This window comes from Lepidothrix coronata, unplaced genomic scaffold, assembly GCF_001604755.1.
Source record: "Lepidothrix coronata isolate B3197 unplaced genomic scaffold, Lepidothrix_coronata-1.0 Scaffold88, whole genome shotgun sequence".
Lineage (NCBI taxonomy): Eukaryota > Metazoa > Chordata > Aves > Passeriformes > Pipridae > Lepidothrix > Lepidothrix coronata.
The window spans coordinates 1,844,822-1,863,111 of NW_016690268.1; the positions used below are offsets into that span (position 1 = coordinate 1,844,822).

Genomic DNA, 18,290 nt, shown 5'->3' on the forward strand with positions numbered 1-18,290 from the left:
TCCAGATAACCCACTGTCTTTTTTTTTCTCTAGTCTCCACGATTCTGTGTATTCTGTGACGTATGTTATTTTCAAACAGTACGATCATTTTCTGCAGATTTATCCTTCTGCGATTTTTTACAAGGAGGATTAATAGCAACTGCAACAGAAACATTACCTTGATATCATATATAATCCTTTATAATTTCATCATCATCAAAATCTCAACGCTTTGTCCATCATTCTTTTCTACAGCAACTTATTTCACTTGTTCCTATTAAGGCTGTTATAGTCACCCTATTACTGCTAATCTTTTCTTTGTAAATAGCCACACCTATCTTAATCCAAAATGGTGTGGTAAGCATTTGATTCTTTGTGGAAGTAGACATGTAATTAGGTTAATCTGTGCTATCTTTTTAAGTGAGTTGATTGTTTCTTTACTATGGACATATTTCTTATAACAGCCATAAGCCTGCCAGAATGCTTGGAGGCAAATCAGGAGCAATTTACCAAGCATGTAGCTACTATGAACTGAAATCCTGACATAATAGCAACCTGCGTAGAGCCACCCCTACCTGCCAGTTATTACTCATGTTAGCTTTTTACTGACATGTTAAATTTCAACCACACCTTTCTTTCACAAACAAGTACTTTCATTCAGCTCAGCTACATCTGTGACAAATAGCTGATATTCAGCAAAGCATACAGGAATCTAAATTCAGAATGCAGTGTAAAAGTCTTTGACATTAGCAACTGAATTACCTGCACGAAGTCCAAAAATGTCAAGGGAAGCAAGTCATCCAGGTGACCAATATCTTTGGAGAAACGATTTAAGATTCTTCCTACAGAAACAGGGTTGGAGAAGATAAAAAAAAGGGAAGTAAATATAATTCTTGAAAAGATCAAAACATCTTAAACATACTGTGTTTTACCATTTCAGAAACAGTTAAAAGAAAACAGCTGGAATCTAAAGATAAAAAGACAATTTTTGAAATCACCATGAAGGGAATCTCTTAAAACCACTACAATATATTTTGAAGAAGAATACCTTTTTACAAATGCCTTTTACCCAAATATAAAACCTTTACTTAAATAGCTAGAAAAAAATTAAAATGGGCTTTGAAGATAACATGTCACCACAATTTAACAGGTGAAACACATACTTTTTTTATGCTCAACATGTGCAGGTAAAGGTTACAGTTCAGACAACAATGCAAGTTTCATCAAGTAACACCAGCCAGAATCTGCTCCTATCCTTGACTGAAACTCGCTAATGCACGCATGTCTCAGACAGATCGTAGTTGATCTAACTGATCTTTTTCAGCATTTTTTTCTCACCTCTCAACCATTATATGTGGATTCCAATTGCAGCTTTTTCTAAAGTAAAATTTGAGATAGATTTGCATTCATGTAGTCTTACATTTATACTTATTCAAAACCTTGACAATACTGATCTTTATTAAAGCTAATAAAACGATTTTTAATCTGCTGTCAGTGAAGCATTTACATTTCTCTATTTTCCCAAGTTCTACTTGAGTGAAAAAAATCAGTTATATCAAGACTTCTTTAATAATTAAAGTCACAACGCTGCCAGCCATAAGTGGATTAGTATCTTTCTCTATTAATCAATATCTCTACTCACCAAGAAAGAAACTATGGCAAGGATGGGAATCTGGCCTTTTCTAAGGTGTGTAATGCCCATACATGTATTCACATTGCTTTTTTTATCTGCATATATCTTGATTCAATTATTACTTCTAACTGGTACAAACACATTCACTGCACTGGCAACAAAAGACTTTTTTTTTTCTCCTTTTCAAAGGAGCTCATTAAACTGAAAGCAGCTAAGTTTAAAGTTTCCATGGAGTGCAGGGGAGACATAATTTAGAGATAAGAGATACTGAAATCAATTCTGTAGCAACCATTATGTTAGTTTTCTGCTCACAGCTCTCTTGGAATTACAAATTTTGATGCGTAGTATTAATTTCTTTTTTAAGAGAATTTCTGTTCTACACCAAACAATACACAAAAAATCCTCTCCTCGGGTCTGGGACATGACTCCAAAGAGAGATACTGGTGGCAAACAGCTTGTTCTGCAGTACTTTACCACTGCGAAAGGCAGCTACTTAAGGCAGACAGCAGCAGAATTCATCCTATTTTAGGCTTTGTACATAGAGAGGAAGGGTATACAGCAGCACAAGACTCAGACAAATCTCTTTCATCTGTTTCTATAGGGAATGGCATGTGGGCATGTTCCCTTTCACTTATTTCATATTGGGGTAGATATATCAGAAGGAAGTCCGTGGCAATTTTTTTTTTTTAGTTTCTTTTTCCCACGATTCCCCTACATGGAGACTGGCCATAGAAGGCTGGTCTAGCACATGCTGCATACATGCTGTAACTAAGACTTCTTAATATCCCTAAATATCACATTCCAGGTTATTTTCAAATGAACCAATACTTCACTGACAAAAAGAAAGTCATTCATAGAGGTTAAATGCTTCCTTCTGACAGGGTTTTCCTTAGCAGGCTGTCCAGGAGGGGCAGATAAGGGACACTAGACAGCATAAAGGATTGGGCTCAGGGTATTAGAAATCTATTCACAGCTTTGTCACTTGTCTTCTGAGTGACTTCACTTTATTTTACAGAGCAAGGAGCACAGCAAGGAGAGGTGACAGTGCTAAGCCCCTCCATGAAAAGCTGTGAGTCCCACCAATGACAAGTCATATGCAAGGGTAAAGGATTATTTCCATAGCAAGCAAACCCCACCTTAATTCAGCATGGGAATCACCCTTTGCCTCTTAACCCCAAGTAAATTTTATTTGTAGTGGTTTCAGACTTCTATAAGAAGCTATTGCAGAAAGGCCATCCCATGTGACACTGCCAGGAGGCAGCAAGGTCACTCAGGCTGGCTACTTTCCACGGCCATAGCACAGGTCAGGCCAACGCTGGCACCTCGAGGAATCAAGCAATGCCTTCATCATCTCCCTCCTCCTCCAAGTGGAAGAGCGCATCCAAACTTGTTCCCGTAAAAGCACCGTGCTTACTTTCATTTTGTACAATATGGACAAGGCCTTACAGGCTTGGTGTTGAAAGAGATTTAACTTGTTGGTCATTTCAGTTTCAGCAGTATCTTTGAGTTCAGCAGTCACTTCCCTCCCCTGAGAATTCCAGTGAAGATTCACCTGTTTAGGTTGCTCATAGAGAAATTTGCAGATTTTGAGTATGGGGTTTGGTTCTGGATTTTTTCAGCAATTGATAGAATAGAATGTAAGAAGAGACCTACACCGATCATCTAGTCCAACTGCCTGACCACTTCAGGGCTGACCAAAAGTGATAGCATGTTATTAAGGGCATGTCCAATCCTCCGTTGCAATCGGGAGAGTTCTAGGCTGCAAGCATGATACATATATGTCCTGATGCTATCTAACCCCAAAACCTGGCATAGATTATAAATACGAGCTGCAGAATACTTGCCTTCAGACTGCACACTATGAGTGACTGTGGCAATGTTCTCCTCCACAGCAGTATCTCTTCCAGTGAAGTTCTTTAGGAACGTGGCCATGACAGAAAACTTAGCCCACCTGACTGGTCCTTGGTAATCCCTGGGTTTACTACTTCTTCCATGTATCCACTAACCACCAACTGCTCCAGTTCCCATTGGTAATCACACTGCCAATTAATTGCCAAAATTCTATTTTTTTGCAATCGCCCTATGGAATTGTTAAGTATAACAGTGTTTCTAGCACCTCTGTTTTGACAGAGCTGTGAGCTGCCATTAGGAAAGTGGAAATTAATCTGATGTTATCAATAAAACATGAAAACGTCTTTTAATCTGCCTAAATCCTCTTCAAAACGTGAATACAGTAATTCTACAAACTGACACTGACTAAAATTTGAGTGAACAATAGAAATGGTATATGAAAAAGGCAAACCTTGAAAACTGTCCACCTGATACAATTAAAGCAATTTAAATGGTGGCAACAATAATCATCTCCTTCCCAAAAAAACATACAAGTGAATCTCTGGTAGTAGAACATAATTTTTTTAAATTTTCTACTTACTGAAAAACTAATCTATTTAGTGTTTGCACACAGAAATTCTGGAACATGACACCTGAAGTCATTAAGGCTAGGAAAATACTTTGCTTCTTGATAACAGGTCCACATCTGCCTCCTGTAATGTTTATCCAGTGATCATCAATGCTTTTCTACAGCTAAAATCAAGCAACAAAGCCACAACCCTTAGCTTATTTTTGTCATTGCTGTTTTTCAATTCTACTACCTCAGTGACTGTACAAGAGAAAACAGAAGTCTGGAGTTATATTTCAGATCCTGTTCACATGGATATAACTGAAAGGGCATTTAACTTAGCATGTCATACACAGAAGGAAGCCACGGTAACCCACTAAAGCAAGAAAGTTCCTTCACCATAAAGCCGAGACAGAAATGCACCTCCAAGAAAATGTACTATGCTTTGGAAATATCCACAAAATGCCCCATAGCCATTACGGTATTGCATCCAGAGCAGTTGTTACATTTATAAGGATGTCTACAGGTACATGAGGTCTATTTCGCAAGGTATGGAGAAACAACTGTTTCCACTTACTGGAAGCACAGTAAATTAGTGGCTTGCTCATGCATTATTAAGCATGCAAGAGAAAACATTCCAGACACAAAAGTCAGGACTCAAAATACTTAGAGTTATGACTACAGTTTCTACCAGCATTTGCAAACCTAACTTTCGAGGATGGTTCTTCATACTACAGAAACTGTTGCATGTGCTATCCCAGAAGGGCAGAAGCTGCACAATTTACCTGCCCCCTCACCCAAAAATTATTTTTCTCTCCAAAACATTAAATACCCTTCTCTCCTAAACTTACAGACTATCAGCATCATTTTTCCCAATACTTCACATTTCCAAAAACCTCAAATTCCTCAAGTAAGCATCTCTGAAACAGATACCTGCCAGGAAACAGTAATTCTTAGATCTAGTCCAGTCTTTCAAATTCGCAAAAATTTTTAAGCTCGCTTAAGACCTACATCCTTTACTTATCCCAGCTACAAAAACTAAAAAGAAAATACTAAATCTATTTCATGAAACCACTAACAAAAAAAAGTCTTCTACAAAATCAAGAACAAAGTATGTGAATGTTACAACAGCATCCAAATTGGTGAATAGTATCTGCTATTTTAATCACAGACTTCCACTTGGTGTGCAGTGTCAGTAGCAAGCTGAAAAAGGGGACGTGCTCTCTTCAGCAGTCCTGTATTTGTTTTTACATCAAATAACTTAATCAGAACACACACTGTAGTTAGATTTCTTCCAAAGTAATTAAATAACTATTTAATGCCAATTAATCACAGCTAAATAAGGGTCTGTCACCAAAGTGCTATGTACACATTTCAGACTATTTAATGGTCAAATACTTGGCAGTATCAAAGTTAAACAATGATTCATTAAACCTCCTCCCCTACACAATAGTTAGGCTAAACTTGAAGTGAAAGAATCAAACCTCTTTTGTTCACCATGAAAAAGACATCAAACCTCAGTATGTGATATTCTTTTCTTTCTCACTCTGTAAACTGCTTTAATTGCACAAATCGGAATGTGTTCAGGTGCTACATACCCACTTTGCTTCTGCAGGTGCCTACTGATACTTTGGAATAGATATTCAAACCTATCATCCAAATAATGAAAACACTTGACAGTGTGCCACACCTACTTAAAATGTTTATACATACTTTATCATGAAAGAAATATAATCCAAACTGAATCAACACTAAAGATGTAAACACCAGAAAAGGATTTCTTTTTTTTAAAACAAGAAAGTAGGATCCTCCATTGGAACAGTCAAATGCCACCCATATCATTCAGTGTTGTGCAACCTAAATTCCAAGGACCCTAAGAGCAGCAGTACATTATTTCTAAATGTTTTTGGCATTTCTAGTATACTTTGTTGGCCAGGGCATTCATTGAAATACTTCTGTGTAACACAATAGAGTAGGTAGATTGACCTTCTATACCTTGCAAAGTGTTTACAAAACCTTTATACCCACTTGCTTCATCACACATCGCAGAAATACTTTGTCGCTACTTCTCTAGTTCACTGATTTGCCTCTGGAAAAGAAAAAGGGTTTAAGAGAAGGACCTTCTACAGATAGAAAGATTTTGCCACTTGTGTCTGCATGTGGGTGCACGGGTGCACACTCCTGGGGTTTTTTTCCCCTCAAAGATTAGGCTAGTCCTCAATGTTAGGAATTTTAATTGCATCACACTTTTTAGTTCAATATGCAAATGGCATTAATAAACACTGCTTTGCATAGTAACCTAAACTCCTCCACAGCAACTGGCCTAAATAACAATTTCCACGTACTGCATTTACCAGTGGGGAAAAAAAAAACCAACAAAATCTCTTTATCTGCTCTGCAACAGTGAAGTTGGAACACTTCCCCACTGCCCCACCTCCATAAAGAAAAGGTAACAAATTAAACATTATTATCTCCCTCTCCTCACTGCAAACTGGCAGAAACCTGTCTGAAGGCAACCTTTAGTGCCAGGAATGGATTCAAGAAGGTAGTCATGTATGATACCCTGAGATTACCTCAGTTGCTTAGAGCATCACGCTAAGAACGCCAAGATCATGGGTTCAATCCCTGCATGGGTCATTCACTTAAGAATTAGACTCAATAATCCTCATGGGTCCCTTCCAACTTAGAATATTCTGTGATTCTCCGCATAACTAAACATAAGCAATCTCGACTGGGATTACACAGATGCTTGAAGGCAGTCATGCCACAGAGATGCCTGTCCAGGCTAGGACAGCTTTAATATAGATGAATCCCAAAGCGCAGACTTCACAGCCACCGACTTCACTCAGTGAGGAGAAGTCCCTCATGCATCCCACCTTCTGGACACCACGCATGGTGGCACCGCCTGAGCGAGGGGGGTATAGCACTGCTGTGAGGGTGGCTGGTCACCACAGCGGGGTGCCATCACTGCGCTCGGACCCTGCAAGACTACGGAGCAGCTTGTCCTAGCTCACCCTGAAGAGAGAAACCAGGCACTCCACAGGCCGAACGGCAGCTTGCAAAACCAAATTCATTTTAAATGAATGCATGGTAGTAAAATAATGCCCTCCACTGTGTGTGTGGTGGTAATAAAAGCCTACTCAAAAGGTAGGAAAATAAATAGCTGCACAGAACTGGGCACCTTTAAACACCCATCAATTTAACTATATTGAACATGCTTCCCATTCTTTCAGTGGTACAAACTGGCAGCTCCCCACATATCTTGCTGGTAAGCTATGGCATTCAGCGACTGATAAGCCTTTACCCATGCTCAGTTCACACACATATGCCAAAAAAAAGAAAAAAAAAATGTACTGCAACTACAAGCAGCTTGCTGTTTCATCAAAGCAATGACAAAGTGGATTGTCCATATCAAATGTTGGCAGCAAGCAGACATTACATCAACCTTGTAAAATACAACTATGAAATCAACAAAATAATTAAAGATGGATTACCAACTTTGAAAGGAATTGTAAGTTTGTGAAATATTTCTTTAGAAAGAAATCTGGAAATGCATCTCCTGCATAGTTGTCAATTACTGATTTACTCTGGCTTTTCTTCCACATTTCTACAAAGAAATGTCAAAAGGTCTGTTATCTTTTTTTAATATATGTTTAGCACCACATGTCCACACAAATTGCCATATACAGCATTGCTGTCTTCCCCACAGGCATCCTATAAATATAAATAAGAAATTCTACCCCATTTTTTTTCTTTAGCAGCCTGAAACTGATAGGAATATTATCACTTTCTTAGACATTTGCAAAGAGGCACAGTGGTGCTGGGCCAAAATATGCTGAAATCATAATATCCATTTATCTAAACTGCCAGCATGTAATGAATTCAGGTGGGATACTTTCTATCCAAAATAATTTACTACTTGAAAAGGACTTTTTACACAAATGCTGTCAAACAAGAAAACAGTTAGGAAATGAGAAGAAAACGTGAACACTGTGTTTAATCTTATTTTTAAGTGCAAGATTTAAAGAAATGAGGATAACTACGATGAAGAATGGAAAACAGGCTTCTTCAGAAATGAATTTCTATTTTTACTGCTGATGGAGACATCTACGTTACCTAGTATGAATACATTGATCCTAACTGTACAGTTGTTTCTTGAGCCTTCTAGTCCACACATATACTATTTTAACGGTCTACTGATTAGAATTACCCTGCTGAGGAAAATCAAAATAGGTCAATGCTCCACACAATTTGACTTATCCCTTTGCTAATTTATGTGGTACAGTTGGTTTGTTTATTTTCCTGAGTGTGCTCAGAAGAGCACGTGTATTAACATCAGTAATCACCAGCCAAAGTCTCCTCACTTAAGATACAATGCAGAAATTACGTATAAAGTCTCCATTAACAACAGAAGCACACAAAGGAAAAACCTCCTGATTATGCAGGGGGATAGGGAGAGTATAATTTTCCTTCTTTCTGAAGTTGCTTTCATGACAAATCTCAAAATACCTTCTGCATTGTAACTGCCTTTCATACTGTATTTCATTACCAATTAACCAAGTTGGTTACAATTCCAGCTGTAACAGAATTTGCCAAACAGAATTTAACTTTGGTGCTGTTATTATTACTCATTACTTGCTAACAAAATGATCTCTTTTAAGAAAAGCATGCTAGAGCTGAGATAATATATTCATTGCCACCTTCCAAATTATTGATCCCTGCAATCATACCCCTATCCCAATAATTAACATTCACTGATTTTTTTCTGTTGCAACTTACAGTGAAAGAAAGTTCTGAAATCATTCAAAAGTACAAACTTCTGGCAATATATAAAAGTTTTATCCTATAACCTGAGTACAAAGCTACATATCTGCTTCATAATATTATACTTTTTATATATAATTCTGTGATGATGGTAGCCTTAGAAAGGCTCTAACAATTCTAAAAGTTAAACTCTGGATATCCTCTCCTGTTTCTTTTAAAACTCATTCTTATTCACTGAAGCTATTTTAAGTTATCCTGAGTTTAAGGAATAAATTTTATATTTAAATATCATCATCATCATCATCATGGCTAGGCTTCACAAAGATTTGGAAAGGCTCTCTCCCCATTTGTTACAGGCACGCTGGTGGCTAATGAGGCCAATACGTGACAGACCTATCCAATTGCAAAAGGCACAACAGAAAGACTCCTTAGGAGGTGTATTCTGCAATACACGGTTCTTTCTGCGTTGTCTTTTCTCCTCGAGAGTGATCCTGTGTGTGTTCTCAAAGGAGACAGCTGCGTTATAGATGGTGTGTCTCCAGACCTCCAGACTGGAGGCCAGAGTAGACCAGTTATGGTGATCAATATGGCCAAGGCTGAGATGTTGTTTCAGGGAGTCCTTGTATCTTTTCTTCGGGGCTCCTCTCATGCGGCAGCCAGTGGCAAGTTCACCATAGAGCAGGATCTTAGGGAGGCGGTGGTCCTTCATCCTGGAGACGTGCCCTGCCCAGCGCAGATGTGTTCTCATCAGCATGACCTCTATACTTGTGACAGCTGCTTCCTCTAGAACAGATGTATTGGTCACAAAGTCTGACCAGTGGATGTTTAGGATTGTACGGAGGCAGCGTTGATGGAAGCGCTCTAGGGAGACGCAGGTGGTGGTGGTAGATGACCCATGATTCGGAACCATACAAGCGAGTAGTCAACACTATGGCTCTGTAAACACTGATCTTGGTACTTTTCTTCAAGTGTTTATTACACCATACTCTTTTGTGGAGTTTTCCGAAAGCACTGTATGCCTTTGCTAACCTGTTGTTTATCTCTCCGTCAATCTTACCATCTGAGGAGATGAGGTAACCTAGGTAATTAAACTGCTGGACTGATTTGAGCTCTGATTGGCCAATGGAAAAACCCAAATAACCTAAAACAAAGTCACCAAATCTAATGTACTGCCAAAATACAGAACTTAATTTCTGCTGTACACTACAATATAAGCAACGTGACATTTTTAAGGGACACAGTCCAACAAAAAAAAAAAAAAAGTATTTCTACAGAGGAGTGGGGTAGAGGAAGAGTTACAACTGGCCTCCTTCCCCTTCCTTAAGGGAAAAAAAAATTAAAAATCATAGCCACTTGCAAGTTCTTATCAACTGACCTTTAAAAAGATGTCAAGTCATATACTATTGACAGAATTTTCTGTTAATTTACACCACCTTTTTTTTCTATTCCAGATGTAAGTAAAGTAACCTACTTCAGCTTCTCAACACAATACAAAGCATCATTACAATAGAAACCTGAAACATTATGTAAACAATGTAGTCCTGTATTGACTTTTTACTAGCAAGATTATGAATTTAATTCTTCGCTAAAATATTTAGCCACAAATGCAGCCACTTCTGAAAGAGTATTTGTGCAGTCTAGTTTTCCTTTCGGCTACAAATCCAATTTGGGTTGAAAATATGTCCCAAGTGCTGTTTAGCTGGAGGAGGGGCTTACAAGGAACTAAACTAAATACTACAAACCAGGATGAACTGAAATATTTGAAGAATATTTTGTTACTGGAACTTTTTACACAAGAGGAGAAAAAACAGTTTTTAGAGCTATTTTCATATTTGGGGGCTATATATAAATATACATCAATGCAGGAATTAAAATAAACATTGAAAAATATGTCACCTTTCTGGTAAGCTTTTTCCAACAACAAAAAGGAGTTTTCCTTTGCTATTTATACCATCGAGACTAGATTCATAATAGGCTTCAAATACTGCATTTCAGAAAATATCGGGGGGATCTCACATAGCTCCTGCAAATCTGCTCATATCACTCATTTTTCTTACCATCTCCTGAATATAATTCTAATAATAAGAATCTTAATTTGCTTCTTTTCAATGTTTTTCTCTCCCCCACTTTTTAACTGGTGCTGCAGTTAGAAGGGCTCAATCATCACTCCAGTCCAAAATGACAATGACCAAATAGGACATAACTGAATATTAAGCATTTGACTCCTGAAATCTGAGTTGAAACTGCTATCTGGCAATATGGTTATCATTCCAAAAACAAATATTATCCCGTATTTTAACAATCATACATACATATACAGATCCCCTTCTGCATACAGAAGATAATGATTCTGATGTAGCCCACCCATCTTCTTCCTTTTTTGGAACCATGAAAGGGAATTCTTTAGGGATTGTTGCTGTGAAAGCCAAGTCAGGACTTCTGGCCTCCACCTAGCCCATCCATTCTGAGGATAAAGCCTCTGGACACACCAAACAGCAAAGGCATTTCACATCTTCATCTGACTTTGTAAACCCTTGTCTTCTGCTTGGCATGTTCATTTAGTTTGATCATTCTTTTTTTTTTTAGCTTCGCTTTCTTTTTCTTTCTCTCCTCTTCTGGAAAAAGTGAATTGTTTGAAAAGGAGAGTCTCTCTCTAAACTTCATTCACTATTTACCCATGTAATGATTCATGAAATACGTTTTCCTTTTTAACCATTCCTTCTATAAAAAAGCTACTGCAACATGGGTTTGGCTATCCGGAATTCACACTGCATGACACTGGATAATTTTCAATAAATTTTTTCCTGTCTCACATGAAATATCATTACTACAGAACTCAAAAGAAATTCTGGTATTGCTATCAGAAAACTAGAACTGTGTCCCATTTAGTCTGCTGTGCATATAATCAAAGCATTTGCTTGGAAAATCTGCTGTGTGTTAAAGACACCCCACACCCCCATCCCCCGTGAAAATAAAAAATTTTGTTTCAATGTAGGACATTTTAAACCACATGTTAGAGGAAAGTCACATAAAATTTGGAACCAACTACATTCACAACTTAGGTACCATTCACAAAACCATAAAAGAAAAGGATATTGGGAAACCTGGCATCTTGTTTATAAAGGTACAGCAAAGCCCAGGGGTCTGGGCACTTATATGAGAGCCAAAGGCTGGGCAGAGATGCAAGAGAATGTGTTATTTTTACCAGTCATGGAGAACGCACTGAAGGCGGGTCGCTCACCCATCCAGTGAGCGTGTCAGTTGTCCTACTAGAGGCACTTCTGCTGTAGGTCTCCTTCAGTGCCTGCTCTTGAAGCTGCTCACGCTTTGGATGTATCAGTAAATGTGTATGGCACAGGAAAAAGGCAAATGAGTGCGTGCCTGAAGGCTAAAGCAATCAGCATGGGAGGGACTACAGCTGGAATCAAATCCTTCTTTTTTGAGGGGGGGCTAATTTAGGGCATGCAGTGGATCCTTTCCAGTAGAGTAAGATGTAGAGTGTAAGGAGGGATGACTTCACCTCCTCTTCTGTTTTGAGATTGGCACAGAATTCCAGTTGCAAATCTCACCTGAGAAACAATCAAAAATCCTTTGTCTCAGAAAAGCTGAAGGCAACCACATCCTAAGTGTTTTATTCTGGCAAAAAGTGTTGTCCAAAAGAATATAGAGATAGTCTGACAATGCATTTCTTTGTGCCATCAGCTTCTGGGGGGAAAAAATATCACTATAAACCTAAACTATAATTAACAACACTGAAAAAAATCCCAAATATGACCCCTTCTCTACTGTATATTCATTACATTAAAAGAATCACGTTTTAATAATTAAATTATTAAATGTTAAGTATTTTGAAAAGTTATATTGCACTACCTATGACTCTACTGTACTCCTCTACTGGGCAACTATTAGAAGGTTTCATCTCAGAAACAAAAAATTAAAAATACACTAGGAATAAGCAGCTGCAAATGACGAGTAAGTAGCTGCTGACCATACTAAAACATTAGTAGTGCATAAATCAAAACCAAAGAACCTTTAATGTTCATTTATAAATATACCTTAAATTCATTCCTCTAGATCTTCTGACAGCTGAATGCTAGAGGTTAAATTATTTTTAAAACATATACTTACAAATGTCACTTAAAATTAAAGAAAAAAGTAATCGTATAATTTTCTAATTTTTCATGGGTTTTAAATAATAAGAAAGAAACTTAGAATGATAAATAAGTTAACAGCAACATTTCTTCACTTCTCTTTAAACAGAGAAAAAAATTCACACATCAAGGAGGAAAAAAATTACTTCATTGAACAGTCATTTAAGCAGAAGTGAATAAAATTCACAAACTCTTTTGTCTTTGTTAAGTTCAAAGACAGACTTCACTGTGAAGCTCTGATTTACACTAGGAACTCCTCAATAAATAAACAGACTAAAATAGAAGAGTGCCATTCGCAGCCAGGGACTCCTGAGAACATTGCCATTTGTTATTTGCATGACAGAAACATCCAAAAGAGGATTAATACATATGAAGTGGGAGGCAGAGCCTCACTAGGATGCATACTGGACCATCACGTAGCCCTGCCCTGAAGAGTCTGTTGTGTCAGTTAAGAGAAACCAACACAGTTGACTATAAAAGGAACAACAAGCAAAGAGAAGATGCAACATTAAGCTGGAACAGAAAGTTGCAGGACAAGATGTGTGCCTTTTTGCCTTTTTTTTTTTTTAAGTACAAAAACACAAAGGGGTCATGGAATTAATGAGTTTCTCCACCCATATGCTTAACTACTGTCAGTGCATATACTGCGGTTACAATGATACTGATGTATCTTGAGGGATGATTTTAAGATGAAGAAGAGTCAGATTGTGGATGAACTTTACTGCACAGAAAGCAGGAAGTTACAAAGATGTAAGCATGAAAGATAAGGAAGCAAAATGATGAGGGAAGGAGTTAAAAACACTGGAATGTGCCAAAAGTTCCGGTTACCAGAAATAGTAAAAGCTTTGCATGGGAAGGGGTTTAATGCTCAAACCAAGTCACTCATTTTCACCATAATTTGGTTTTTTCATTTTTTAAACCAACACCTTCTCTGCTGAAACTACATCAGACACACTAGGATGAAAGATGTTCCAGGACTGCAATGATCTGGACGCCTGAGGAGCCATGTAAAGACTATGACAAAAATACCTATCATTCAAGTATCTATATTCAATATATAAACCACTATTAAATCTTCTCAGGGACCTAAAGCACAAGTTACATTTTGTAATATACAAGTTTTGCAAATAATCACTGAACACAGTCTGACCCGAGACATTTTAGGAAAGGTTGTTTTAAAACAACTGCTTTGCCATTATTCTGCACGGAAGAAGACACTACCCAAATTTGTGATAAGGCAGGATTAAAATGGAAAAATACACATATAATAATGAAAGCAAATAACAGAAAAAGATCTTGTGTTTTTGCTTCCCTCTTCACAAAACAGCATGAGCTCAGAACTTGATTCTGGATCAATTTGCAGATACATCACTAAAATATATGAAACAAAAGTATACCTCCAAGCAAAAAAAAAATGAGAGGCAAAACTGTGTCAAGAAACCAACCACTATAAATATTATAGAGTATTAATTAGTAACAACATAGCATTGTAGTTATTTAATTACAATATCTGGAGAACAAATGTTGGTTCTGACAGTTTTAAAAATGTAGCGTAACTTTTGAACGCATATGAAAAGCATCCAATAAACTTTTCATCACAGCTGAATGGTATTTACAATGCCTCTTAACTTTCTGAATGTCTGTGTTGTCCTTCCCTAACTCTGAAGAAGTTCTTATATAGCAATTCACATTCCAAATATGAACATTCAATTCCTAAATTTCTTAGTGGTCAACTATACGGTGGTCATGCTTTCAGGAAGAGGTCACGAAAAAGTTTAAGTGTTTGGATCACAATAAAACCTTTTAGGGCCTTCTGCACAATTGAGATTGTGTGTGTTTGTTTCTTTTGGTTTTCTGAAGGAAGGTGACTGAAATGCCTCTTGACAACAAGGTTTTGTAACCTTTCATAATCCAGTGTTTTCCTGGAAAACTATCACATCACAGTTGGTATACAAAATGCTGCTCTTATGAAACAAAAGTCTCTAGTATAGCATATGGTCTATTCTACCTTCCAAAAGGTAGCTTACTTCAACAGGGTACCACACTCATACCTGCAGATGTCTGTCCACAATGGACCACTTAGCACAATTACAACCTAAATTAAGTCAAGACATCATGAATTACCTGAACTAGAAATCCAAATAAGTACTGAAAAACAATCTGAGGTATGTTGTAAAACTCTCTCTCAAGTGTCAGAACTTGCATGGGTCATATTCTTTCCTTCTCGGTGCATTCTGACACCCAAAGGACCCTTATGTTCAGATCTTAGAAGAACTGAAAGGTTCTGACATCAGAGAATTTAAACTAGCTGTGAATTCCCTTGAGGAGGTATGACTCATCTTCAAGGTTTAAATTAGATTATCAACCAAGTGAAGCAGCACAGTAAATCTACAATAAAAGATAAATGCCTACAGGAAAATAATTTTTGCCCCTAGTGGCAGATGCTTGAACTTTAAAGGATCTGAGACTAAGCTCTTTGTCTAAGCCTTCCTGACAGAAAACAACTGAAATAATGTCTTCAGTTGGTCCAACTTTGCTCCATATGCCAGACAGAAACAGTATCTAAACCCTGCAAATGAAAGTATATTGTCACTTCTAAACCAATTGAGGATCAAACAATTTACAGAAACCAAGACTTATTTTGCTGACAATTAAGCTCTATCACCAAGACTTGAGATTCAATGAAATTTGACAATTGTGAAGAAAAAGGCTTTTGTCTGAGTAAGTCTGAAGCATTTGGAAGAATCAACAGAAAATCAGAAGACCGAATTAGATCGAAGGGTCTTTAAGGATAAAATTCACTAATTAAAATAACTGCCTTCCTTGCTCTGTTTCCTCTCTGAGTTGTTTTGGTATTATAGCAGAAAGGCATACAGCAAGAGGAAAATTTGGTCTAAGGACCAAATGTTACACCCACCACACTTCTCTTACACCAGCAGCATACTCTGTCTATCCTGCTGGTCAAGCTCCATTATGAAGAGCCACTATCCCCTTAGAAATGAGATGAAAGACAAGCACAAATGCCTGCTTTACAACAAATCTTGAGAGGCGTGAAAGGTCTAAAGCCTTTATCTTCCATGCTGAAAGTCAAGTAATTCAGATGCAACCCAACGTTTACAATGTGCTGCAGGTCACTAGCTGGAATTGTATTTTTGCATCTCCTCCTCATAGAGTAAAAGAATGAATGTATTCTTCTGTTTTCCAAGACCCGCAGAATCACAGAATCATAGAATGGTTTGGGTTGAAAGGACCTGAAAAACCATCAAGTTCCAAACCCCCTGCCATGAGCAGGGACATCTTCCACTAGACCAGGTTGCTCAGTGCCCCATCCAACCTGGCCTTAAACATTTCAAGGGGTGAGGTAACCACAGCCTCTCTGGGCAACCTGTTCCAGTGCCTCACTACCCTCAAAGCAAAGGGGTTTTTTCCTAATATCTAATCTAAACCTACTGTCTTTCAGTTGTACTAACTTGTTCTTCTTCTGCCTATTTAATGGAAGATTTCTATTCAAAACACCTTCGTGACTATTTAAAAACTAATAACAAGCACTCAGTAAGCATTTGACCACCTTGCATCTCATGAAAAGTACAAACAACAGAAGCAGAGTATGAAGGTATTAACAAATTAAGCAGTGCTCACAGCACTACATTTTAAGCTGGTAACAGATCATTTCACAAACTTGGCATTTTGCATGTCACTAAACGTTCGTGTCTCTATTAATAGTATGTTACAATATTGCTTTATTGCGTGGCTAAGTTGGGACAACAATTAATTAAATCCTATTTTTCCACAGGAATGTTTTTATTTTCAAGCAAATAAACACTTCTGCAAAGCGTCAGATTGGACATTTGCACTCTCGAACACTCAGCAGGTGCACAAAATCATCTGTATAAGCCCTCATAATCTTTGAGAAACACTTATTTCTGAACAATCACTTCTAGACACTGTCCTTAAGCCTTCGGTAGTAGCTGAGCCACACTGGTTATTAAACTGAGGTGCAGCAGAGTTTATTTTTTCTTATCTGAATTAAAAAAAGAAGTGTCGGGATTGTTTTTTCCATTTTTTCTCTTGGGGATTCTTGAGGGTTTAAATGTAAGCAGCGTTTAGAGAATGGCTTTGAATTCAATATTAAACCATACTTGTAGCTTAATTATGAAAAAAGATCATTGTCACTACATATTTGGAATATTAAAACTTGTCAGCTTTATAAAAACCTTAAGGCACTTTTTTCTCTCAAATTTGGCTTTATTTTGAAAGCACTACTTAGATAAGATTTCTGAATATCAGAATAAGTCTAGCATAACTAGTTTTCTGTTGAAAATATTGAAGAAAAAAATGTTCTCTATATATTGTTAGTTTAATAGAAAAAAAGATGACACTTCTAAAGCTAAAGCCATCTATAGTTCACAGTTCTGGGGCTTTCAATTTGCAGAGGTTTCTGCAGGTATCTTTTGTCTTAAATGAGCACCAAATAATTGTTTTTTTCTCCAGCGGTAAGAGAAAATGAGAATGAACCATATTTTTAATATTTATCTATGTACACACACATATATATTAAAAATACATATATACATATATACACACATCCATATGCTTTGCCGGAGGTTAGTATAATGCTTCTTCCTTTTCTCCCTTGGTTCCCAGTCTCCTCTTAAAAGAACAAATCTCCTCTCTCCTGTCTAAATGCCCAGCAAAAAGTAAACAATTACTGTTAGCTTTCCAGAATATTTCTGGTATTTCCTGACTGAAAAATGGTAAATGGCTTAAGGAAGAGTTGGTAGTAGTTACCTTTAAGTTGCCCAGTATTAAGGATATATTCCCCTATCTCCCTGAGAGGGAAGGAAAAGCAAATACCAGTGATAAACAGCAATAGTACTTCTGAAACTGTTCATTATCCTATGTTATGAGAAGATTGCTGTACATAAAACATTTAACATTCTAAACCAAATCTCTCTAACTGAAGACAGACACCACCTTTTCTCTAAAGATCAGCATAACAGATTCTAAACAAAAAATAAGTGCTCTTGAAGAAGAGATGAATGAGATACTGTAAAGTTTACAGCTTTAACTGTTCATATTGAAAAGGAGAGAGAGAGGGGTGAAGAAAAAAACTACTGAGAAAACGCTCCTGGCATCTAATCACCTACTGTCCCCCCCCCTAGAAAGGATGGGGCAGGAACACTATTCCTATATGAGAAATTTATTATGACATCTTAGGAACACATGTAGGATTTTTGCCTAAAATTTAGACTCAAGTGTATTTATTTTGGGTTGTGAACATTCAAACTCATGAACATGAAATTATGCAGAGAAATGAATACACACAGGGACAAAGGAATATGTATTCCCAATGACGGGAAGCTTA

The 18,290-nt window shown here is 37.3% G+C and overlaps 1 protein-coding gene across 9 annotated transcripts in view; it reads right to left on the reverse strand.

Annotated features, from left to right (window-relative positions):
* Positions 1 to 18,290, reverse strand: part of ABCC4 (ATP binding cassette subfamily C member 4) — a 148,191-nt gene that overhangs the window by 63,935 nt on the left and 65,966 nt on the right. For all 9 annotated transcript variants that reach the window (XR_001875821.1, XR_001875822.1, XM_017821090.1 and 6 more), the window contains one exon: positions 742 to 821. Coding sequence is in view for 7 of the 9 variants with exons in the window: in XM_017821090.1 (XP_017676579.1) it covers positions 742 to 821 (80 nt within the window). In the remaining 2 variants the exon portion in view is untranslated. The remainder of the gene's footprint in view (positions 1 to 741; positions 822 to 18,290) is intronic.